This window comes from Oreochromis aureus, linkage group 20, assembly GCF_013358895.1.
Source record: "Oreochromis aureus strain Israel breed Guangdong linkage group 20, ZZ_aureus, whole genome shotgun sequence".
NCBI lineage: Eukaryota > Metazoa > Chordata > Actinopteri > Cichliformes > Cichlidae > Oreochromis > Oreochromis aureus.
In genome coordinates, this window is record NC_052961.1 from 29,413,498 (window position 1) to 29,439,319 (window position 25,822).

At 38.4% G+C, this 25,822-nt stretch overlaps 1 protein-coding gene across 3 annotated transcripts in view; it reads left to right on the plus strand.

Annotated features, from left to right (window-relative positions):
- Positions 1-25,822, plus strand: part of LOC116311198 (vitamin D3 receptor A) — a 65,135-nt gene that overhangs the window by 23,877 nt on the left and 15,436 nt on the right. For all 3 annotated transcript variants that reach the window (XR_005609588.1, XR_005609589.1, XM_039604306.1), the window contains exons 3-4: positions 20,841-20,988; positions 22,261-22,391. Coding sequence is in view for 1 of the 3 variants with exons in the window: in XM_039604306.1 (XP_039460240.1) it covers positions 20,843-20,988; positions 22,261-22,391 (277 nt within the window). In the remaining 2 variants the exon portion in view is untranslated. The remainder of the gene's footprint in view (positions 1-20,840; positions 20,989-22,260; positions 22,392-25,822) is intronic.

The following is a 25,822-nucleotide window of genomic DNA, read 5'->3' on the forward strand; positions in this document are numbered from 1 at the left end:
GTGTGTGTGTGTGAGAGAGAGAGGGACAGAGAGCGCGAGTAAATGATCAGGTATCCATGCGCTTATCTGTAATACCTTGCTTGAATTAGACGCATTAAAAATTTAAGCCTTTGTGTTTACACTTCAAGGTTGTTGTGTCACATGTGAAAGTGACACTTGCCTCTCACTTCACAAAACAAAAACCTACTTTGTTTATTAAAAACCCTATAGCATTTTGCCCAAAAAGTTTTATTCATGTCAGCTCTAGATTGTTGATACCAAAAAAAATTAACAGAGGCATTCTGAAATGAGCTTTAACTGCACTTTTACCACTATGATCTTGAAAAAGTCAGGCCCTTCTCCTTTAGTGAGAGGCACTTCTGCTTAGCTGAGTGCCAGGCCCAGCTCCTTCTGAGCGACTCTTCTTTTAACAGCTTGCCAACCACATCAGGGAATGTGAAAGAGTCTGTTTTCAAGGACAGACTCGAGATCCTTCACTTCAGCTTTTAATTTCCTAACCCCTTTTCTGACCCTGAACCCTGTCCTCTGTTACAGTCACTTGTTTTTTTATTGAGGTTGTGCTCTTACATCTGTCTGTCCTTCCTGTGTTATCTGTTTGTTTGTTTATTTATTTATTGTCCTGAGCACTTGTTCCTATGTTGTAATGCTTGGTGAGGGCAGCCTGTTAACTGCACTTCTGATTCATGAGAAGTTTAAATGTGAACTTTTGAGTTCGTTTGGTGGTGTTTGTGGCAGTGATGGGGGTATTGATTTACATCTGCATACTTGGCAGTCTAGACAAGTTGGGAGGAGTCCTCACACAATGCTGTGGTGGAAGATAAACTGATACTTGGCTTAATGCTGCCATTATAACTATTACCTGCTCAACAAAGGAGCTGGCAGCTGTACACAGGACCACCCCACGTGCCCTGGGTGTCAAGTCTGAGGATGACAAGAAGGCATGTAGGAGGCGTGTTTTTGGTCTAGTTTGAGTGTGTATAAGTGAATGTGTTTTTCATTTACAGCATATAATTAACACATAGCTGAGACACTGCATTTTTGACTGTTAGTTGTCCAGATAATACCTGTGTTTATCATAATGAATGTTGGGACTTTGACTGTTTCTGTGGGCCTCTTTCTTCTCAGTCCACTGCCTGTTTTTGTTAACGCAACGAGATAATACACAAAGGAATTCACCTTTCTACCTTTAAAGAGAATAAAAGGAGCTGCAAGCTAGAGTTGCATACCGGGCTGGCTTATCTTGTACTTTTGGCTGGTAGTAGTTCCTACACATACAGTGTACCCCCACCCATCAGCTTGCTAAGCTTTCAAGACTAAATAGAGTAATATTTCCCCATGAAATCCACCTCAAAACTTATTTTAAAATATGAATAACCTTTCCTGTTGTCAAGTATTAATAAAAATGTAATCTAAATTGTGTAAACAGTAACCTTATTATTGGCTGCATTTCTGTTTGTTAGTGTATGGCAAATATAGCTTTTGAACACTAATTTTGGAGGTTAGACTGATGAAAAGGGACGCCATAGACCAGTTACATATAAAAGTAGACATTAGGGACAAGAACCCCTCCCCATCGTCTCTCGACTGGTGGAGAGCTGATGGAGACAATGTGGGCAGAAAGCTCATTGGACGAGATCAGTAATGTTGATATTGTAAATATAGTGATTTTTAACAGCATGGGAAAATGGAAAGAAGGCTGGAGCAGCAGGACTACCCCAAATCAACAACAGGAATAGAGGCAGAACTTGAGAGAATACATATTCCTTTGCTTTGTATCTCAGACACCTAGAGAGCAGTTCCCACTCCCAACAGTCTCCTGGTCACCAGGATTAAAAATATGTACTCCCAAACCAGTTGGCGAATAGTTGCTGGAGACAGCAGCAAATTTAACTAACTAACTAACTAACTAAATAACTAAGTAAATAAATAAATAAATAAATAAAACAACTGATTTCAACCAGCAACAGCTGGTTGGCATTAGTCACAAAGAGGGGGCTGATTGGAGGCAGATTGGCACGGTTGCCTATAGTTTGCATGGAAGATGCTAACTGCTTTGTATTTTATTTTGCTGACTAACTACCATGACGTCGAACAAGTACAATGCAAACTGGGACTCCACAATTGACTTGACTACTTCCAGCAACAACTCACTGGCTGGGGAATTTAAATTTTTCTTTTGCAAGCAGTGGTTGCCAGGCAGTTGCCAACTTTTTTTCTAGGCTTGTGTGTGTAAGGACTTACTGAATGTATGCAGAAGCTTCCTGTTAGAAAATTTTGCAGTTAATAAATTATAATGGGAGGTGAGTAGGGACTGGCACTGGCCATTGTTGTCAAAGTCTACCATCCACCCTCCTAAACAGTTAGCAGTTCTTTACAAGGAACACTGTTGTAATTGAATACACTGACTTTTGTTTCGAAAGGATATTAACAGTAAGTAACCCTTACAAAGTCTCACTCCATCTTTAGTGCATGCATTATGCCTTCATCTTTGCAGAAACAGTGTTGTAAACGAACACCAGCCACAAATTTCTCAGCAATCATTTAATATGGCTGCAAAGGACGCTGTCCTGATGAGTTTGTTTTGAATCCTAAAAACAGTTCTGTCAGTTCAGTGAGACAAAGTTTCTTTGTCAACATTAAGCAACCTGCACGCCAGTGAGCTCATATGTTAGTTTTGGCCTGTTGCCTTTTTAATTTTGACATTGAGATTTTGGAAGTGGCAACAAGAACCTTACGTTATTTATTTTTTTTTGTATTTTTTTTAAATTTCAAAAACTATTTTGTTTATTTTTTCAAACTTTCTTTGGGACTGCATTTTGGAGTCTGTAACTTTGGCATGCAAACAGGATTTAACCCTTCATAATGGCAGTGATATTGCTTTCTTTCTATGCATTCTATTCAATACAATGCAACATTTTCTCTTTATTTCTGTACAGTTATATACCAGGAATCATAAGCTGTTGATGCATGCAGGGCTTGCCATTATATTGTGCATCACTACATCTGACATGAATTTTAGCCTCAGTCTTTCTTGAGTAATCTGTCCAAATAGTAACAATATGTGGGAAACACTTCTATTATGCTGCTTAACTCTCTGTGAAGTGGAATGGTTGTTAAGGCCACAAAAACTATATAGTGCAGTTAATGAATAGAGAATTAATGAGGGAGTCTTGATGAGTCAACTCCTATTTTATTTCCTTAAGTTAACACAGATGTGTCAGAGCAATTTGGTAGAACTTTTACCTTGCAAACATGTTGATCCAAAAATGCACATCTGAACTTCAGTTTGTCTTGATTTAAAAAGACTAACTGTGGCCTTCTCAGGTTGTTTGGGGCTTAGGAAATTCTTCACATCTAACGTTTGCTGCCCCATGGCTTTCCATTATATGTGACTTGCACCCTTAGTTTATGAGGGGAATTTTACTGGAGTATAGTAGTCACCAACTCAACTACCTTATTATTCGGCTTACATGACTTCATGGGTGATTTTAGGATACTTCCCTCTGGTTGAATGGCATTTGTCATATTTACATGCTACAGCTAAAGCTGCACTAACTTATATTTTATAGAAATGATGGATCAGAATACTGTTTTTATTTCGCTCTGCTCAAGCATAAATGACGTTTTTTAAAATTTGGATTTATTCTCAGTGCACTGCACTCAGTCCGTTTCCAGATACTTAACTGTTTTCAGCAAAATCTTGACTGTCACAAACTGGCAAGACACAACTACCATACAAACAAAGTTAGTAATTTGCTTCCGAACATAGTATTGAGTGTTTAGTGGTTCAGGACTTAAAAACAAGTGATTACTACACTTTACAATTACCAGGTGGCCTGAAAGAATTATGATAATGTAATTCCTTTCCTTCTGGATGTGTAGGAAAGCTGTAGGCAACTAATAATACATGTGCTTTATCAACTTTATGAGGTGATAATATGTGAATGTTATGTTTACAGGTTGTCCTGCGGCCCCAAGGCCCAAAACAATCTATTATTACTGCTTTAATTCAAGTTGTCTACTAGTAAGAAATCCCTAATATTCTCTCGTATAATGCTGCTTTTATTTAGCTATTAAAATGAATGTCCTGTAAATATACTTAAGGAGATTTATCTGGATTTTTAACATCATTTAATACATTAACTTGGACCACATTATGAATCTGAAGTTGTCATGGATCCAGGGCTTTGTTTTTGTATTTATAGGTCTTTCTTTGTTGGCTTCTTTAAGTTATACTCTCTGGTTTTAGTTGAATAAGGAAAGATCACTCGGAAGAATTGAACATAATTTATCGAGATAGAGAAATGAATGTATTTGGCAATTGGACTCCGAAGACCCATCATGGCAGAACATAATCCCAGCAATGATAGGATTTAGGACAGGACCCCCTGGAGTCTAGACGCTAGTGGTGGTGAAGATGAAGACTGAGGCTTAAATAGAGCTCTGGCTGAGATGTCTGAGGTGGAGATGAGGAGGAGGAGGTGGGTTGCACAAAAGAGTCTGAAAGGGAGAATGACAGAGAGCACAGATTTAAACCATGTGAAGGGGAGGCTGATCTCTATTGTGTTCCTTTCTCTTATTTTTGTATATATTCTCCTGTTTGTTATTTATTCCTGCTGTCTACTATTTATATTTTATTCCAGCACAGTTGGTGTGGAGCACCCACAATTTTGTTGTACACGTAAAATTACAATAAAGGCCTGTTCTATTCTATTCTTCTATTCTATTCAAAGAAAGTGGGCGAGAAGATGATTCGAGTAATGATCTCAGTATTGAGATTGACAGTGTGGGAAAGCGATAGTCATGTAAAGAACAGAAAAGCAGCTGAACACCCAGGAAAGCAGGCAGATGAGTGATTACAGATCAGAAATGAAGCATAAGCTTCATTTGAGCTGTCTGGGTTCGGTTCATGGTTATATTTATATTTTGTTCCTTGAGTTTCAATTTATCCCCCGTGTTTTTCGTTAAGTGTCTGTCTGTGTTAGGTGCACTTGTGCTCCTATTTTATTTTTATTTTATTTTGGTATTCTTTTGTCTCTTGTGCCTCATTTACTTTTACTTCCCTTGTTTAATCTCTGATTACTTTCAGCTGTGTTACTATTTTGTTTCCACTTCTCCCTGATTTAATCCCTCAGTTTGTGTCTGTTTGTTGTTTCTTTGTGCTGTGTTCTCTGCTTGTTTGTTTCCAACTCATTCCTTGAGAGTCCTAATGCTGTAGTTGTCCTCTTGGTATTTTCAGTTTTCTTTGTTATCAATAGACTTTCTGGCCTAAATAAATGGCTCACTTTTTGTTTCTACTCCAACTCTCTCCATCTTTGCAATTGAGTCCCTACTACATCACACTATGACATGACTAGATGATGAAGTCAAATGCTCAGTAACTTTGAGGAGCTTTTATTCTGGATTATTGGGCTTTGTGGAAATGGTCATCTGATTTTCTCACAGAGAAAAAGTCAGTTAAGATCCAGATTAACTGGGCAGTTTCCACTAAACCAGATTATGTTAATTATCCTCACGACATTTTTTAAAGACTTTTTTGCACCCATGATCTCACAGCAGGTGGCCAACCCTTCGCTGCTACTGCAGCTAGCCAGCTTTCTGCCATCGCTGCAGCACCCCAGCTACTCTCTATTATTTCTGCAAAAGCCTGCCTTCCCAGTTCCTACGATACCACCTGAATCACTGTTGATGAGGGTTGGTTAGTTTAGCTTCATGCCAGCCAGCTCCCTTCCCTCCATTGCAGCAAGCCAACTCCACATTGCTCCTCCAACCAGCTCCAGGTGCTTCAGGTGGAATCGGAATCAGCAGCCAGTGACCTCGGTCAGTTCACTTGATCTGGCATCTGCCTTGCTGGACTTGGCTCTGGGGCTCACGGACTCTCTGCTTCCCACCATTTCAGCTCCGAAGCTGCCACTTCTTTGGCATTCACATTAAGTGGATGAGGAGCCTCCAGCCTTTGTTCCCACCTTTCTCTCTTTTGCAGGCGGAAGTGGGGCTCTCGCGTTCCATCACCCCTTTCAACACCAGCCTCCAGCCAAGCCACCAGAGGGTGTCCTTCCAGGCCAGCCCCCTGAACTGTTTTTTGGGGGGTTTTCTTATTCTTTTTTTATTAAAGCTTTCGTGCTCCCTGCTTTTTGGTTTTGTTTTTCTCGTCCTAGTTGAGCTAGTTATCCTCATGTTTTTTCACTTTTGTTTGTTACCATTGGGGTTTCAAGCCTGAATAAATGGCTCACTTTTTGTTTGTATTCTGCTTCTCAGTCTTTGCATTTACATGCTCACTACATCACACTCCAACATGACAAAGTGGTATGTTTATCGTCAATATAGATTAAAGATGTTCCTGCTTATTTACTCTCCATTGTACTATAAACAGGCATTATATAAAAAGGGTGCGGTGCCGCCAAAACACAAGCAGTTGCTAGCTTATTTATCTCAAGAGTTCAACAATTGCTGTAGTAAAAGCTACATCAAAGGTCTCCATCTGCATCCATGCATTTGAATGAAGCCTTTGTCGTGATGGCTAACACATTTTTCTAATTTTACTTTCTTGAAAAATTAACCAAATTGTGGATTATAAAACAGTTTCCAGCAGCTTCATTGAACTTTTAGGACCATTTACACACTCCTTTGATCTAATGATGTCACTGAAATTATTGCTCAAGTCAAAGTGTTGGGAATGTTTGTGCAGCAGTTGTTTCTTGTCAGGTTCCTGCTGAGTTCAGGGAATCCTCATGTTTATTTTGGTTTTCATTAGCTTTTTTCTTCCTCCTTTCACTCTTTCCCCACATTTGCACCTGTTATTTGTCTCATTCACTTTTTTTTTTTTCATCATTTGTTTCTTTTTCCGGCTTCCTTTTTATCTGTTAATAGGCATCTCGCTTACAGTTAGGTATTCATGCTTATTTCCTTTTTATTGCACTTCCATTTTATCATCCCATCTCTTGCTTTTACTTGTATTTTTCCCTCTGTTGACATTACGTTGCTATTTTCTCCTGTCTAATTCCCTTGCGGTCATGGCTTTGGCTATATTTATGAGGTTTCCCCCTCTCCCTGCTAAGCCTTATTATCAGGTTAAGCATTAGCCTTCAGGCTTCACCTTGCTGTCTTTAACTTTGTGACATCGTTGACGTGGCCACAGGCTACATTACTCTGTGCTGATTCCAGTATGCAAACCTCTTGTTAAAAAGAGAGGAAGAGAAATAAAGGGAAGTTACCAATGTGATAGGAGTACTGGGAGGAAATGGTCAGGATGCAAAGAAAGAGGCTTGCCGTGGGAGTAAGGGAATATCAATGAATGTTATTGAAGTAGCTGCAGAGTTTTTGTAGAGGAAGGAAAGCATAGGAAGAGTTGAATTTATATTTTTGTCCCTGGGGTTTTTTGGGTTTTTTTTGGAGGAGTATTGACTGTAAGCTATTGTGTTTATCTGTTTCAAGGGAAAAGAACAAGCCTCTTTCATTGACAGTGCTCTTAGGTTAGGTTAGGTGTCATATTGTTTGCTTTCTATCAAAATGTATTTGTCTTTCTGATTTAAGTCAAGCAACACTGCGTTATCCTTGGGATTTGCATCAAAAGGTAGCTTACAGTTTTATCTATCTTTTTTCCCCCCAGAGATGCTAAATAGAAAGTATTTCTTTCTGAATTTATTGTTGTTTTGTTCTTCATAAAACAGCCATGAACCCATGCTACATGAGTAATGTCTGACTCACACAGAACAAGTTTATGAGGCATGTTTGGCTATTATTATTCCTTTATATTGCAGGGAAATCGGCACGTATTTTAATGAAACTAACAATTAGCCTTAATGAGTCCAGGCAAAAACTTATCCAAAACTCAAAAACCAAAAACCAAAAACAGAGATACGTAGACAAATAGGACTATATTATTTATTATACTGGTAGTACAAAAATCAATTGATTGAAGTTTCTTTTTTTTGTTCTTTAGACAGATGTGGTGGTATATTATAATTATTATAATATGTGGTATATTTGAGGGGTTTAATTGAGTCAATATTCAGTAAATTGATAGAATAATAATAGTATAATAATAGTATGGAACCCTGTCTGTTTCGGACACCCTATGCATAACTTTTACTGAATACACTTTCAACATTCAAAAAACAAAAACATTCATCTTTCAAAAATGCACTGAACAGTGTAACTTTGTATACACAATCTGTATTTTAATTACTGAAACACATGCAAAGTCCTCCAGTCAAAGCCTTTCATTGGCTGCCTTATCACAAGAGCATCCTTTAAAAATATACCTAATAATAAAAGAAGCACCTAATTTCTGCTGCTCCTTTACTTGCTGGGAAGCACGATAGTGGGCAGCTCTACATGTTTGATTTGGCATGATTTTACAGCAGGTGCCCTTCCTGATTTTCTGTGTCTCCTCCTGGGTTTGAACTGGCGGTCTTTGACTTGTTATGTAAATAGGTAAACTACTACTACTACTACTACTACTACTAGTGCTACTAGTAATAATCCAAATAATAATAAACTTTTGATACATATAAAATAAGTGAAAAGAACAAGTAATGCAAGTTATACAAAGGCCAGATAGGACTGAGTCCTGTAGAACCTAACATGCTTTGAAGACAGTTTATGAAAAATGTAAAATTGTCTGCAGGTCTAAAGTTTAGAAGACCTCCTAAATCACTGCGTTTTATCTTTCTGGTAACAGTAATAAAAATGTAAGTGCTAAGTCATTTTCCACTAACTGTTGACACTGATAACATGAATAGACATTGCAAAGCAATGAAATGCCTCATTAGAAGTTACCATTCACTTTAGGCAAACACTGGAAAGCAGTACAGATGTCTATAAAACCAACAGCAATTTCAGATGAGCGGCAGTCGATTTGGCTTTACGTAATGGAACCCATATCTAGAAGTGAATGGGAATAAGAAGTTGAGCAAATGTGTGCCAAGTCTGATAATGACATTGTGAAAGAAGGCTTAAGCTACTTTCCATTGTTCTGTGGTCTTTTGTTATGGTATAATGCTTAAGTCAAAATGTAATGTACAGCATTTCCTTTGCACTTTGCTGTTTATCTTTAAGAGTTGCCATGGTAGAAAACAGGCTTTGTTCTTATTTAATCATACTCCAATGCAGCAGAACATTTTAATTTACTGTCTAATTTTTAAATCCTTGTCGGTTTTCTGTTATTTCACACAGGATATTTTCTACTGTGCAAACATATCTATGTAGCAAAGACTGGTGTATGTCCAGTGCTTGCTACCACTTTTGCCCCACCATCAGATCTCTCCACTGGATCACAGTTTACGTCAGCAGGGATCTGGCCTGAATTGCAGCCTTTATTAATGTGCTATTTGCTTTACTTGGCCCAGCTTTAAGGGAAGGCAGGGGCATTATTAATATGGTACAGCCATTTTGTCTGTAACAGAAACAATGGGTAATTTAAATAGCATAATGTCTATGTTGATATCCACTCAGCTGCTAGACAAAGGCCCTTTTGTAAAGTGTAGTTTGTACAGTTTTAGGTATATGTTGTTTTAGCTTTGTAAGCTAGCAATCAGCTGTGTTCAAAAGTATAGGAGATGCTTTAATCAGTCCTAAAATTCTCAATAGAATCACATGTTTTTTCTTTTGATGTAGTATTTTGACAAGACCCAGTATTTAATCAATTACGGAAATAATCCGTTGTCAGAAGTAGGGACCGCCATGTATGCTGACATTATTGGAAACAGCAGAACTATCTTAGAGTTGAAACAGATTTGTTGCTTGCATCGTTATCTGTTTGTATGTGGCTCTGTTTTGCACACTGTGGCTGTACTCTGACTTTGACTCTGCATGACAGCTCAATCTGCTGCTTTTTGCCCTTATTCACATGTTCCAGGTCAGCAGATGATAAGAATAAATTAATCACTAATAGCGAAGCCTTAGCTCATCATGTGTGCAAGTGTCTTGTCCGTTGAAAGTGTAAGCTACATATTGTATAAAGAGCCTCTGTTTTATCCCAGATCTTTCTTTGGGCGTTTTGCATTTTACCCAGACATAAGTGTAAGTAACCCTGTATGCCCTTTTAACAAAACTAAATAAGATTTGTAGAAAATAAATGGTCTCCTTGCCAGTGTGTACATCACGGCTCCATTTCTCACTAAGCCAGCAAAATCAAGCTTCCACATCCAGTGCTGGACACACCACGTGACACCCTGTGGCTCCAAAAAAGACAGCTGTAAACTATGAGGACAATTTCCTGACTAACATATCTGAAGAACTATAAGTTGTGTGGAAAACATTTTCAAAATTTGGCCTTGAGGGTGCTACCGCAAGAAAGCTCATGCAGTGAGTAATGGAAAGAAATCATCTTCATTGTTTCCTTCTCTTTATCCACATTTGACTGCCTCATTATTTTCTGTTATATTTTCAGCAGTGGGCCTTCGCTGTGTTCTCAAATACTACTTTTTCTTTCCCCTTTTACTTCTTCAGTTTCCATCTGTCTCTCCCTTTTTCACTTTCTCCTTTCATTACTTAATTCCCTGCTTTCATTTTTTTTCATGACTTCATTCCTTTCTTTACAAGCTCCTCTCTGTCTCACCCTCTCTTTCTCTCGCTCCTCCCTCTTCGTCTCCCTGTCAGTCTGCCAACAGCCCAACAGCCCAGCCTGTTCGTTTTCGTCCTCCGCCTAGAAAACAAGGTCTAAAGTTCAAAGCTGCTGTTGTGGATTGGCGTCAGGAGAGGGAACAGAGAAGGAGGCCAGACCTGGGTCAAAACAGATTTGAATATCGTCTTAAGTAGATGGAATTTTAATTTAACCAGACACCACATTTTAATTTCAGCACACGTAATCACTTTGAATTTGGTGAATAAAACAGGAATCGTTTACTTGTGTCTTGACCAGCGTCTCAACACATTTTATTTAAATGCGATAATGAAAGAATAAAATGTTTTTGTCTTAAGCCTTGCGACTTAAAAGCATTCGGAATAAGGGAAATACCCTCTGCACCAGCAACAACAATATGAAATGTTAATACAAGGCAGGATGGATCCATGCTGTCATTGTTGTTTATGACTCATCATGACCAGCAGCAGAAACCAAGACTCATTAGACCGGGCAACATTTTTCAATTTCTTTTGTCCAGTTTTGATGAACATGTGTGAATTGTAACCTCAGTTTCCTGTTATGACAGCAGTGGCTCCTGTAGCCCAGTTGCTTCAACGTGAGATGTTCTGGTGCATAGCTTGGTTGTACTGAGTGATTATTTGAGTAACTGTTGCTTTTCTATCAGCTTGGATCAGTCTCCGCATAATCCACTGACCTCTGACATCAGTAAGGCATTTTTTACCCATAGAACTGCTGCTGGATATTCACTTTTTTCTAGTTCATTCTCTGTAAACACTAGTGATGGTTGGAAAATTGCAGCAGATGTGTGGCACCAACAAACACGCGATGTTCAAAGCCACTTTCTGAGGAATTATATTTTGATTGGTTGGTCATTTTTCATGTTTCCACATCCTGCCTATGCTTAGTGTATACCAGCATATTTTCTACGTGACTAATCTATTCATTGGTACAGCTGGGTTGTCCTGGGTTGTTCCAATGTTAGAATGTGAGTGTGTTTGCCACAAGGATGTGTGTACTCTATTGTTTGTGGGCCTCCACCTGAGTGAGCTAAGTGCTCACCTGTATTTTCCCAGCACATCTTCTTTCAGCCCCCATCTTTGTGGTACCTGTAATAAAAAAAAAATAAAACAAACTGACCTACTAACTTGTGCACACGCTCGGCATGTACCATGCTGGCAAGTAGGCACATGTAAAGGAGATAAGAACATGCTCTGGTTTTGCAACGTGTTCACTGAGTTGTATGTAATAATTTGAGTAGGGCTAATGAACAACAGGAATTTATAGTGCATCTGCATTTTAGTGTTTTATTGAGGAGTATCATTTATAGATAGTTTGTTGCTGGCTTGAAATCTAGATTTACTTTTTTTGTTGTACATAATTGTTAAAGACCTTGACAAAGCTGAAACATTACTACTTTCTTAGCAGTTCAAATAATCTTAATCAGCCTGCATTAGTAGAGGACTTTTAAGTTTGAGTTTGCTTATACAGCAGGAAGATCAAGACTTTGTTGTTGTGTCAATTAAAATTTCTGAGGGCCTCCATTAGTACTAGGGCTGCACAATTAATTGAATTTTAGTCCTGATCTCAATTTTAACTTCCCACAATTACACTGAGTCTGAGTACCTGACCACAGGGTTGTATGTGCCAATTACAGCTGTTCCTGCACAAAGTTTCTTGGACATAGTCTTGATGAGTAACTCTCCATTAAAAGACAGATATACAAAAAATCCAAATGTCTACTACAGTAGAAAGTGAAGCGCTTGTCTCTGGAAAAGAACCATCATTTATTGTTGGAAATACTTGGATTTGGTGCAAGTGGTGCTAACCAAGAAATCATCCAAAGAGTTTTGAAGAGTTGTGTCTCAACTGTAAAGCAACACAACTTATTCAACTGACTGAAAATACACCACAAACTGCTGGATAATTTATGCCTGAAGGCCAAGAAAAGCAATGCAATGGTTACTAATGCAAATCATTCAAAATCAACTCCGTCGTCTCTAAGAAAGAGGAGTCTGCATAGCAGTCCAGCTCACAAAGACAGACTGAAATCACCAACACAGCCATATTCCATTTGGACAAATATTTTGTCTCCTGGCTTCTGGAAAATGGTCAGCATGCTGGACAAAAGCAATTATATTTTTTCAAAGTAGCAGAACCTGTACTGTGTGCATGCAGGGGAAGCAGAGAGGGAGTACTTTGCTATGAGTTTCATTTGCAAACAGGTACAATTACTGGTGTGTCTGCAAAGATGTTTTAATTAGCAGGAATGTAATGCAATTAAAAAGTGAAAGCGAGTACACTGTTGATTTAGTTTTGTTTTAGATTTTGGTGCAACTTAATGTATTTATAGTTCTCTTTTAAGATATGTACAAAATTTAGCTTAATAAGGGAGATAAATGTTACTTTGATGCAAAGATTTGTACATTAGTCACACTGTAGTCCAACAATTGTGACAGCAGTGTCACAATTGGGTGCAACAATAACATTTTTGTCACTAAAATCAATGAATAAACATGACCAATAATTGTGGTTTCAATACTGATCATAACAAGCATGATAGTCATTTTGGCCATAATCATGCAGCCCCAGTTAGTATCTTTCAAACTGACCTGGACACACTGAAGGACGAGAACTTCCTTTGCTTTCATTGCGTTCAACGTTCAGGCATCTGTTTGCGTAAAATCATAATGTTTGACATCTTGTGACGCTGATTTTTTACTGTACTTTAATCAAGCCCATTGTAGTTTATTAATGCTGACATCCATGCCTTGGATGATAATTTACTCTTGTTATTGTTATGTGTCTGTGCATGTTATTTCTACGTATTAAATTATTTTCTTGTTGTTTTAGTTGTCAGTGGAATATTTTGCTTGTTGAACAAAAAAATTGAATTCAGTTCACATGTTTATTTTAAATCCTTACAGCCTCCATTCTTCAAAAGTCAGAGGTATTGTGTTTTTGAGTGATCAGACCATTTATTCTTGTCAGTTTGAAGCCATCTAGAGTAGCCTTGAACAGAATTAGTTTTATCAATTTGTCTGAAACTTTCAGTTTTCTGTTATCAAACAAAACAAGTGTTTGGGCATAACTCAAGAATTTATTGACTGGTGGTTGCCAGGCAGTTGCCAATCGTTCTCTAAGCCTGTGTGATGAGTCCTTTGGCACTTCATCCTCCACTCTGCTTGATTTCTGAGATTACTGAAATTCTGATTCTGCTTACCAGATAGCACCATCATACCTCTACCTGTGGTTGTCTTTCTATCCACTATTTACCTAGTGTTTGCATTGAAAGTCAGCCTGCTTCTGTCACAAACAGACTTTCTGTTTGTTCCTTTTGAAGGGGAATGTTTTGACAGCACTGCAATTTATTGCATAATGTGTGTAAAACATAGACCATATGTCAAGATTGTCTTTGATATAAGATCATCAAATCATCCACCTCCCTCTGTATGTTTTCATGTCCAGGACTCATGGAGCCAAATGGGAATCAAATGTCTTTGGACTGAAATTTTTAAAGAGAAAACCCACCTTGTCAAACAAAATTTGACTTGTAGTTTCTCACTTTCCAGCTCAGTAAACAAAACCAGTCAAGCCCTGAGGTGACACAGCTAGAAGTCTCTGTGTATCACCAGAGTGAGGAAACATTAGAAGTATTCATTTATTTTTCGAGTTGTGGGATTTTTGAGTATGTGTACGAGTTAAAGCTCCTGCTCAGCTGCTGCTCTGTTGTGATGTAGTAGACAAGAGTTTATGGCAGTTAGCTTCTAGTGAGGCCCACTGTGAGGCAGCTGGTAGTAAAAGTAGGCCATGTTCCCTGTAGTGCCGCGTATAGAGGAGTTCACACTATATCATATAAAGAACAAGGGAAACTTTTTTCTGCTCAGCTTTGAAGAGAAACTATTTGGAAGGAAAAAGTTAGGCCCCTCTTAAGCCTTGCAAGATTTTGTTAACCAGAAGGAAATGCTGATGGAAAGTATTTTGTCGAACGTTTTAGCCCAACGTTGTTATTACCCCCACCTTAGACAGCAGAGAGGAAGAGGAACCTCAGCGTACATGCAACAAATACAGGAAAGTTGAACCCATATGTTGATATACTGCTTCATAATTTTAAAATGGGATTACAGTGTGCAGTGCATAGTTGTGTTTCGGAGTAAAATATTGTCAAATAGATTCTGGTTAATTTTGACAGCAAATTTTGACAATATTTGACTCAGTTTTAGTTTTAGTCGACTGAATATCATAAGATTATAGTAGAGCAAATCTAAGGCTCAGTTAATTAAAATATAAAGTGTAAAGGTTTGTCATGTTTTTAACCAATGAAAGTTGCTTGCTGAAAATTGAAATTAACACTGGTTTAGACTTCATTGTTTCTGTGGTTCATTAACATGCTGTGTCCACATTGAGTCTGGTAGGAGTTACACTGGTGTTGGACTGCGCATCTCTAAAATTTTATGCATCTTCTCAGGAGTTTCAAGTATTCTGAAGTTCAGGAGTTAGTGTTTGTGTGGTAAAAGTTATTTTTCAACCAGTCACTCAAAGAGTGTAATACTGTAATACGTTATTGATCCCTTTATTGTTCTTTATTATTGATGTTTACAGCAGATAGTCAAATGTCAGCAGCAGCAGTGTAGGTGGTAGGGATTAAGTTTATCTGCTGTGCTGCACTTGCTCGTTGGTCGAAGTGAACTCGGGAGCTCAGTTAGGGCCAGCTTTAAGTTTCAGTATCTGTAAAACACTACAGCAGCATGTGATGTGTTATGATCCTGATCAAACAAGTCAAACATTTTTATTGACTTTAACATTTTTTTAAGACAGCCAGTCTGCGTTACTGTTCCAACTAAGTCTTTGTTAATCTCTGCATGTATTTCAGTCACTGTTACTAGAAGAACTCCCCTTTGGAGCTTAGATGGCATGTCTGGGCAAAATCTTGAAACTTTCCATGGTGTACCCCACCTCTCACCTTATGACGGATGAAATGCACTCCAGCAATCACTAAAGCCCCACGTTTAATAAGCACTGGAGAAAATGGATAGATGGATGAACAGTTAACAACAAACAACAAAATCTCCTAAAATAGTATTATGGGGATATTTTTTGTGCCTTTAAAACACTAAGTTAACTTATTGTTTCATAGCACATTATGACAAAGGCTATCATTATCAGGTTTCAGCTCAGTGTTGTAGTGACAAAATGTTCAATCATGGTGAAGATGTTTGATGGAGTGGGGGCGTAAGTCAATCCACTGACAGGTCCAGTCCATGTTACATTGAACTGAGAGCCACACACACAATACAAGCTGACAATCCATGCTCCTCTGAAGTGTATTAAACAGTATATACAATACGCACTGATTCTCATTATTATTCAGGATGTGGCACATTTCTATTTCTTCCTCCACAACCGTGGGGTCTTGCTGTTTTAGCAGCATGTAGGATATAAAGGTCTTTCTAAGTAGAAAATGTGATTTATGATAGAAGGGAAGCCTGAAGACATGCGGTACGGTAGTTTGACTGGCCTCCAAGGGGCACAGAAGGGGGCTGGAGTAAAAGAAAAGCAGATAGAAATTCACAAGAAAACTACATCCAGCCTTGAAGGAGGGTATAACCGTACCCACCCTGTGGCAAACTGTTGTGGGTGGGCTTTATTCCAGTGGAGTGTTTTCCTATGCAAGAGGTTGTATTTATTGGTCTTCAATTTTATCATCACTCATAGCTCTTTTAGTTGTTTTTTTTTTTCTTTCATCCATTTAACAGGTAAAAGATTTCTTTTTATCTCATATGTGTTAACATCATAGGCTGTAAAAACAATTTTTAGAAACAGTTATAAATCAGCGTAAGTGCATTGAGGTGCATGATTAATAAAGTAATCAAAAATGACTAAAATGTGGTTTTACAGCTGGAAGCAAACACCCTCATGTAATCACCACAGGTGTACTGCAGCGCTGACCTTTACTGCCTGTGTCTTTAATAGATGTTGTTTTTAAAATCTGTGTGGCACTGCCGCTTTCGAAAAAGCTTCAGTGTATTTTATATTATGAGCACACAAACAAATAAAGTAGTGATTCAGTAAAGAATTTCAAATGTCCTTTTGGTGAGTGTTTGTTCTGTACGGCGCACTGCGATGGGTTTTAAAAGCCTGCTTCGTGGAACTAGTTTTTACATACGATGAGGGGATTGATGAATTTTTAACAAGACTAGATGGCACTCAGCTGCACTGCCCACAGCTTCACGGAGGCAAATTGCATCAGCATCAGCATAAACAGCTACTGTAATCCAGCCTGTTTATCCCCCTCACTACATATTTCATCTGTTGACATTAGATGTCATTAGTATGGCCCTCAGAGGCATTGTGGACATGTGTGTTTACAGCTGAGGCTGGAGTGTTAATTACAAAAATAAGGAAGAAAAAAAAAAGAAGCCACCAAAAATGTAAATTGGCTATATATTTATATACTTGAGCAGTCCTTAAAGAACAGTGAGATTCTGGAACTGGTGTCCTGTTTGAGTCTTTCTGTTTTATTTAAGTCATTAAATTCCAGATGATGTGATGCATAAATAAGATCAGACCTTTTGTGGTTTATTTTCATGCCTCAGTCTACGTATGTACACACCCAGGACATGACATTTTAATGAATCTTCTGGATAACATTTAGTAAAATGATTGTTTGGTACACTGTTGATTTACCATTCAATTCTGTTACTGAGTATTTACAGTGAGAGATGGGAGTCACAAGACTCTAATAGTGTGGTGAGCAGGGGTGGGCTTTTGTTTCAAAAACAGCATAGATTCACTTATACATGGAAATAGCCTATGGAAAAACTAGCTCACCCTTGACCTCCTTTCGTCTTTTTGCACAGTATCTCTAGGTTGTGTCAAAAAAGAACTTAGAGACATAATCATATTGACACTAAGACTGTGGCTGATAACTGTTATCATCCACAGCACATCTGTCAGTTGTTTTGTTTAATAAGTCAGCCTCTACAGTTACAAATGTCTCACATCATTTTTCCTACTGCTAAACGTGAGTGTTGTTTTACCTGATTACTAACTTCAGTTGATTAACTAGACTGATTCGGGACCCTCAGATATTATTCATTCTACGTCTTGATAGTTTAAATATAAATAGTAAGAAACTTAAAGTAACTGAGGTATAAAAATAATTTGAGGTGACTGAGTCAGATATTCACATTCATATATTTCTTTACAAAACTGCTATATTACATTCAGTGCTATTGTAAAATGTCTTTTTTGTGGGGTTTTTTTTTTTAAAGACAACATGGCAAAATTGTATTCATAGTTGGTTCTTTATATGTGAATGAATCAGCTTACATACAGAGATAATGGGACCTTAGTCATGTAACAACTTTAATAAATCAGTTCTCCAGTGTCCACACATTATGAATCCAAGAGGAATCCATTATTCACAGCTGAACTGTTTTGTCCAGAAATATTGCCTGTGTTAGCTTCCTTAATCCAGTTCAGTTTGTTTTATGGGTGTAAATGTTATACCGGCTTATACCTAGTAAGCGTGCAAAACCCTGAAAATTGCTAAAATGAATCCAAACAAAGCACGAAGACTTCTGGCAGACTGCGGTAGCACTATTCCACCAATTATGCACATTTCAAGTATGATTCCAGATTTGTGGAAAAAGTGATTTGCAGATCTAACTGCTGTTTTAAAGGAAAGATAATGATGATGAGATTAAGGTGGTTTCAGTAACAGGATGAGAGAAGAGTAGAGACTGAATTACCTGCCAGGTACAAAAAAAGGACAGGCACAAGAGAAAAAAAAAGAAGAAAAAAGGGATGTCATCTCTATCAGTTAATCATACTCGCTGTGAATAAATAAAATGGCAGTTATTAAGCAGTGTTACAAATGACAAACGAGAGAAAACACAAAAGGGAAAAAAGTGTTTAAAAGAGAAGTACCGCTTGAGTTTTTAATTACATACCTGCGGCTGAATCGTATTGTTGTTAATCAGCACTACTAATGAAAGTGCAGGTTGTTATGGTGTTTTTGCAGATCTGTTGAGAGGTTTGACACACTGTCTCCCTACTTTACCTTCTCTAATTATTTCATTATTCACCTGCTGCTACATCAGTAAACAAAGCTGTTTTTGTGACAGGATGACTAATGGTGGAGGTCTTGTGTCTGTGTGTGTGTTTGTGTGTATGTGTGTGTGCAGAACTGTCTTATCCAACCACCCCAACACACACACACACACACACACACACACACACACACACACACACACACACACACACACAGAGGAAATCACTGGTATGTAAACACGATACATACGATCCAGGTTTAGATGGTGAACGTGCGTTAAAGTAATATTCCTCCAGTATTAAGTATGTGTTTATGTTTGCTGGTGTGTGACCTGCACTCCCACTGCAGTGTATTCTGGGTAAGGGGAGTGATGCCTTCACAGCCAGAAGCTCCCAGCTCACGTGTCTGTGGGTTTATGTTTTCCTGGGAACTGGTGTTAAAGCTTCCCAATAGCCTGGATGTAATGAGACCTAATGGACTCTGATTATATTTATCTTTATCTTTCACTTGTGCTCTCACCTATGCCGTCTCACCCCTTCCCCTCCTTCCTTATCGTTCTCTTCCATCACTCTTAGCTCCGGCTCCTCCTAACTCTTTGTCCTCGTTTGACTCAATCAGAGCCCTACGTCTATGAACGTCAGCTCCCCCCCGGCTATATTCTGCAGCCACATGACTCCTGCTGTGCCTAAGTTCAGTGCATGCAGCCCCCTCCCCTCTTTGTCCTCATTTTGTTGTCTTCCACTAACTTGACCTCCCCCTCTGTAGTGCTGTTTTTCAGCAGGCTCCAACACACTACTCATTTATATGTCACATTGAAATCTCCATCTTTGTTTTTTCCTTGTATTTTCCAGTTTTGTTTCACTCTTTTTTTCAAGGACTTTCTCCTTAAAAATCAAATTAATTTCAACATGTTTCAAATTTTACTCTTGGCTCAACATGGAAGTCAACACCACTATCTATACGATTATTACATAGGCAACACGAGGGTACAAAAACACTGAAGACAGAATCATAAAAAGTTTAAAGAGAAATTAAACTCAAGTCTAAAGGCGCAATAAACATGTCATAGAATGAACATGAAAGGTGGTAAAAAGTTTATGTTCTGTTTTAATGCTTTTTAAGACGTGGATAAGTAGCAGGATGTTTGTCATATGTGCACTGTGAAAACACAGTGAATAAATAAAAATGACATCTTTTTAACACAAAGAGAACAAGAAATATTAACCATTAAGCCAAATGAGTTGACTTGATGAAAATACAATACTTTAATCAATGCACAGATGACTGAGGAATTAAATTAAATGAAAAACATCAAGTGATTTATGAAGTTAGTGTGCCACAAAAACAGCTTTAGTGATTCTTGTCCGGTGATGGGTGGGGCACCATTCCTCCAAACGTTTTTCCTTTAAATGGTGTTTTCGTGATGATTGTGGGCAATGGTGCTAGTTTACATGCCGGTTCATAAAGGGGGAGATTTGGTGTATGTCATTTTTAAAATCATCAAAATCTATAAATAGGGGCACTGTCGTCCAGAAAGTCTTGGACTTAGTCAGACTATAGACAAAGTTGCATTTGGAAAAAAAAAGACTGTTACTGGTATTATTTTGATCACAGTTGCCAGTAACTTTGTGTTACACTACTGCTGCATATCTCTCAGAGGAAAGCCAGATGGTGTATATGCTGGAAAAATTTCGATGGCAGAGAATGTTTCTTCTTGGCAGGATTAAATGCATCAGTCTTTTCACAGCCTCTTCAAATGTACGCTGTTCTGTCATTAATTCTTTTTGCCATTAACACTGTAATTTAAAAATTCTTTAGAAGTGTGTGTGTGTGTGTGTGTGTGTGTGTGTGTGTGTGTGTGTGTGTGTGTGTGTGTGTGTGTGTGTGTGTGTGTGTGTGTGGCTGTCCCTGCAGACTCATTCAGCCAATAGCTGCACAATGCAGAGTGTGGCTGTCAATGCCTTTTGCTAAATATGCTAATAACCCAACACCTGTTTGTATAAGAGAGAAAAATACACACCTCTCTGTTGAGCACACGGTCAAAGACTCCCACACAAGACACAGGCAAAGAGATTTTTAAGCTTTGTTTGAGGTTGGCTTTTTTATGGATCTATGGATCATGTCTTTTTTAATTTTTGTGACCAAGACAGCGTGGAGCCGCAGTGGTAACCTCTATTGTCTTTTCCTTTTTCTCCTCAGTGATGGAGCCCATGACGGTGACGACGTCAGTGGTCGGACCGGAGGAGTTCGATCGCAATGCCCCCCGGATCTGTGGCGTCTGTGGGGACAAGGCCACTGGCTTCCACTTCAATGCCATGACCTGTGAGGGCTGCAAAGGGTTCTTCAGGTGAGTTTCATACTTCAGTTGATATGTTTGCATGTTGTCTGTTTTGCGTTTTGGTGTATGTTTCTGCTGAGTGTAGGTTGTTTCTGGGTCCAGGCAATGTGAATACATCCTTCAGTCTCTGGTTTTGGGGTTTGTTTGCCTCCTTGATAATGTAGTTTGCACATTTCTGCCAAGAGGACCATTAATCAAGTTAAGTTAAAAATAGTGAAACTGAGAAATAAGAAGTTAGAGATAAGCAATAAAAGCTGTTTTGTTTTAACTTCCAAACAGCAAAGGGACCTTCTGTCATATACTTTTGGGTCTTGCTAGTTTAAAATGAATGAAGTTGTATAGCTGTTCAATAGCTTATAGGAAAAGAAAATGATCATTCTGTTTATTGAACATTGCCAATATGAGTTTACATCATAACTGTAGATATTATTGCCTGCATGTTAATGAGGAGTGCATTGTTGTTGACGCTGAGGTACAGTTTGTCTGTTTCTGCCTGGCTGCATGACCACGATTGCAGTGCTTTCAGAACATTATAAATTATTCAGTGTTCACCACAGTCCTGTTATTTTTCATTTTCTTCCTCCTCTCTCTTGAACTTTTTCTTACTCATTACTCAAACAGTGATATTTAAATGTATGTATACTATTCAGCCACAGTATGAAAATCACTGACAGTTGAAGTAAATGACCGTTTTGCTACAATGGAATATTCTGCTGGGAAACATTGCTTCTTGGTATTCATGTGGATGTTACTTTGTTGCGCACCACCCACTTAAACACTGTTGCTAACCAACACCCATTATTACAGAAGCAGTGGCTTCCCCACAAGGTGCCACACCAAACCACAAAAACTGCTCGGAAACAACTCAATTCATCCGTATTGTGTTTCTTATCTTTGTCTTCAAACTCATCAGATCTTAATCTCATCACAGAAGTTTCACAATGTAACCCACACGACTTAAAAGACCAAATGTCCCAGTTTCAGAAATGTTGTGAAACTCAAAGGATTTTTTTTTATTCATGCCCCAGCACAAGATGTTGTTGGCACCACAGAGTATACCTGTACAGTATAAAATGGATTTAATGTTTTGGCTAATTAGGCCTTCTCTTTTTAATTTTTTTAATTTTTTTCTTAATTTTGGGTGTCTACATTTCAGTAGTATGTACAGTTCATCTGTAGCTGGGTTATCACCAGAAATGCCTGTTTTTAGTAGTATACCACTTATGTTATAGATAATAAATGATCCCAAATGAGTAAGTGATTCTTTGTGGCTTTTCATAGGCGCAGCATGAAACGCAAAGCTTCCTTCACCTGTCCGTTTAATGGGAGCTGCACCATCACTAAGGACAACAGGCGTCACTGCCAGGCCTGTCGTCTTAAACGCTGCATTGACATCGGCATGATGAAAGAGTGTAAGTTGATATTTATGACCTCTAACAGAATACTGATGTTCTTGGTTGACATGCAAATACATGACCAAAGTATCTTGTATTTAAGTGATCTTTTTTTTGAATGATTAGCTGTAAGTTACTAGGTTGGGTATCAGATGCAGAGTGAAACCTGCTGGTTTATATATTCAGCTGTGGGGACATTTTATCTGCTCTAGAGATGGACACTACAACCAATAAGATCAATAGGAAACATGTTCTTCACTTTAGTAGGATACACTGAAATGATATGCATTATAGACGGAAAAATTACGACAGCTTCAAGATCAAGATTATGATTAAAATCATATTATTATTTGATGTTTGTGCTGGACTTTGATATATGCCTCACTGCATACGCAAGACTTTTGCAGAGTGATACTGAGGCTGATATTAAAGTGAGAATTAACAGCTTTGCTCCTGCTTGACTTACCTTTGATGTAATATTCATGTTAGTATCTGAGATACTGAGCAGCTGGTCTGATGCTACTTCTGTGTCACTGCTTAAATTAGAAACCAAGGCCACCACTGCACAAAAGACGATTGATCTGTAATAATTATTTTACTTCTGTAGCTGGGATGGAAAATCAGCCATTTAAATAAGTGGTTTTGGTGTAAATTGATCAGATTTATAGGAAGAAGATATCTTAAGATTTGCACCATTTGGCAAACTCAGTCGTGGATCAGATTGTTGCTCAACTTAATAATGTTGTTAATTCTCCATATAGATGGGGGTTCTGTAATTAGCTAGTTTAGTTGGTAGTATTAAAGCATTGTAATCAGTTACTGAAGTAATAATCTCTTATATTTTCAGTTTGATAGTGTTCTGTATTTAACTGTATTGGTTATGCATGCAGCAGCAGGCCTGGGTGTAACACAAGAAGAAGGTGCTGTGAAGGGAAAATGAGCCATCACCTCACCTTTTGTTAACACAAAATAGCATTTGATGCGCAATGACTACCATAGTTATTTTGCATGTTTACAAATGATCACATTATACAGTGCTTACATCAGCGGTCCTACATCCCACTTATTTAAATATAAAATAGGGACAGGGCACCTCTTTAATGTTGCAAGCCAGTGTGCATTTCAGTCAAAACTGTTCAGTACTGTACTGTTCAGTTAAAACTAACTGTACAGTAATAGAAAGTTCTGCCAGCATCAATGCATGAGCGTAACCGTAACAAGTAGTAAATGACAAGAGGAAAATAAGCGAGCAAGTAGGAAGCAAGGAAGGAAGGAAGCCAGGAGGGGTTAAAGTACTTTTCAACAATGGCTCGCCTTCTTCAAAGAGACAGAATTGTAGAGCTTCCATTTCATTCACAAAAAGACTGTGTTTGTGTGTTTGTGTGTGTGTGTGTGTGTGTGTGTGTGTGTGTGTGTAAGAGAGATGATGCAGGCACAATTCAGACTGATGATTGCCACCGTGTTCACCATAAATAGCCGTACTACACTGCAGTGTCTGTTTGTGTCTGACGAAAGAAGAGCGAAGAGAGAGCGAGAAGTGAGAGAGCGACAGGGACTCTTATGTGGATAAAATGGTCTCTTTGTCAGAGCTTATACACAGGTTTGTGGGGAAAACGAAGCCCACTGTATTCACTACTGGGAATTACAGCTGCTCTGTTTGTCTCTATTGTGCCTGCGAAGCAATTTTTCCAAATAAATATCCGTTGTATGCTATGTTAAAGCCTCACATCTTTGGCAATGAAAAATCTGTTATAGAAAATACTTATTAATACCAACTGCAATTGTGTCATTGGCACTGAAAAGAAATGTAGCAGGACTGTATGCGAGCAAGCAAGCCTAATTCACACGACTGAATCGAGTCAGCGTATTAGCATTCTGTGAATAGAGTAACTGTTAAAAATATTAATATATTATCAATAGATAACATGTACAAGAGTGCATGCAAAAATGCATGCAGTATTGTACAGGATAAAATCCTGTCTTCCTTCTCTCACCCCAACTGGTCACTGCAGCTGGCCGCCCCTGCCTGAGCCTGGTTTTGCTGGAGGTTTCTTCCTGCTAAAAGGGAGTTTTTTCCTTCCCACTGTCACCAAAGTGCTTGCTCATAAGGGGTCATATGATTGCTGGGTTTTTCTCTGTATGTATCATTGTAGAGTCTACCTTGCAATATAAAGCACCTTGAGGCAACTGTTGTTGTGATTTGGTGCTGTATAAATAAAATTGAATTGAATAACAATAATGTAGTGTTGTGCACCAATTACCTTGGAGCTTCAGCAACATACATACATAGAACAAGAATGTACTATGAAAACAATCACATTCTTATCTAGAAGATAAGATCAAAGTGTATATGGACTGCTGTGTGTACCTCCAGTTATAAAAGAGTACAGTTATCTTTACTGATGTGTCTTTGTTGTGATAACATACCCGCAGATTACTAAATATTCAAATTGATCCCAACACGGAGCCAGATACAGCATTCTAAGTACTCAAACATTTATTATAAAGTGATATGTTGAGTTAATAAAGGACAACAAACAAGTGCTCGTAGTTTTTTCAAACCATTGTTTTTAGGGTCATTTTGCTTGTATGACTGTTGACAAAGAAGATAACTCGTTCTGCGCATATATCTCCATGCGGTTCTTATGCCAATCCCAGCTGTTTGTGATTTATTTCATCAGGCTGCCTCGCTGCGGTTGCGCTAAAACTTCTGACTCAAAAATCTTTTCATAATAAAATAATATGTCTTTGTCAGCTTTTATTTCCATGGAAATAAAATAACATAAGGATTAGGTTTCAGAATTTATTTTTTTTCTTTTGTTTTTCAGGATAACTTGTAATAAATGAATTTGAACACAGTTCAGTTACCATCAGTTTTGTTGTGTATGTGTTTCTGTTTCTGTATTCTATCCTCTTTATACTGACGCTTTGTCTAAGCTTCACCGCCATTCAGATTAGAGCTCCGTGTGTGTCTGTTTGCCCTCTAGTAGCTGTGCCAGCTGAGTTCGTAGTAAACACCCCTATGCTGTCCTTATTTGACAGAGGTTAGGTGGATGCCAGGAACGGACACCCCTTCCCCCACGCTTGTGTGTGTGTGTGTGTGTGTGTGTGTGTGTGTGTGTCATAATACTTGCAGTGTTTGTGTATGTTTGTGTGCTTATCCTTGGGCGGGTGCTTATTTGTAACAGGATTAGAAGTTCAGGAGAATTTCTGAAACATTTTACCGTTTAGGTGGCTGGATTCTTGCATTAAGTGCCCTCCTGTTGCCAAGGCCATCAGCTCCCTAATTTAAATTCTTCACCCTTTCTCTAATGTTTTTGTATTCTGTGCCTTTGACAACCTTTACTCTTGTTCGATGTAACCAGAATTGCCAGATGCTCACTTTGTGGACCAAACATGTTAAACAGAGGGAAATGGTGTGGATCCAAAACTAAAAGCTTGATCTCCCA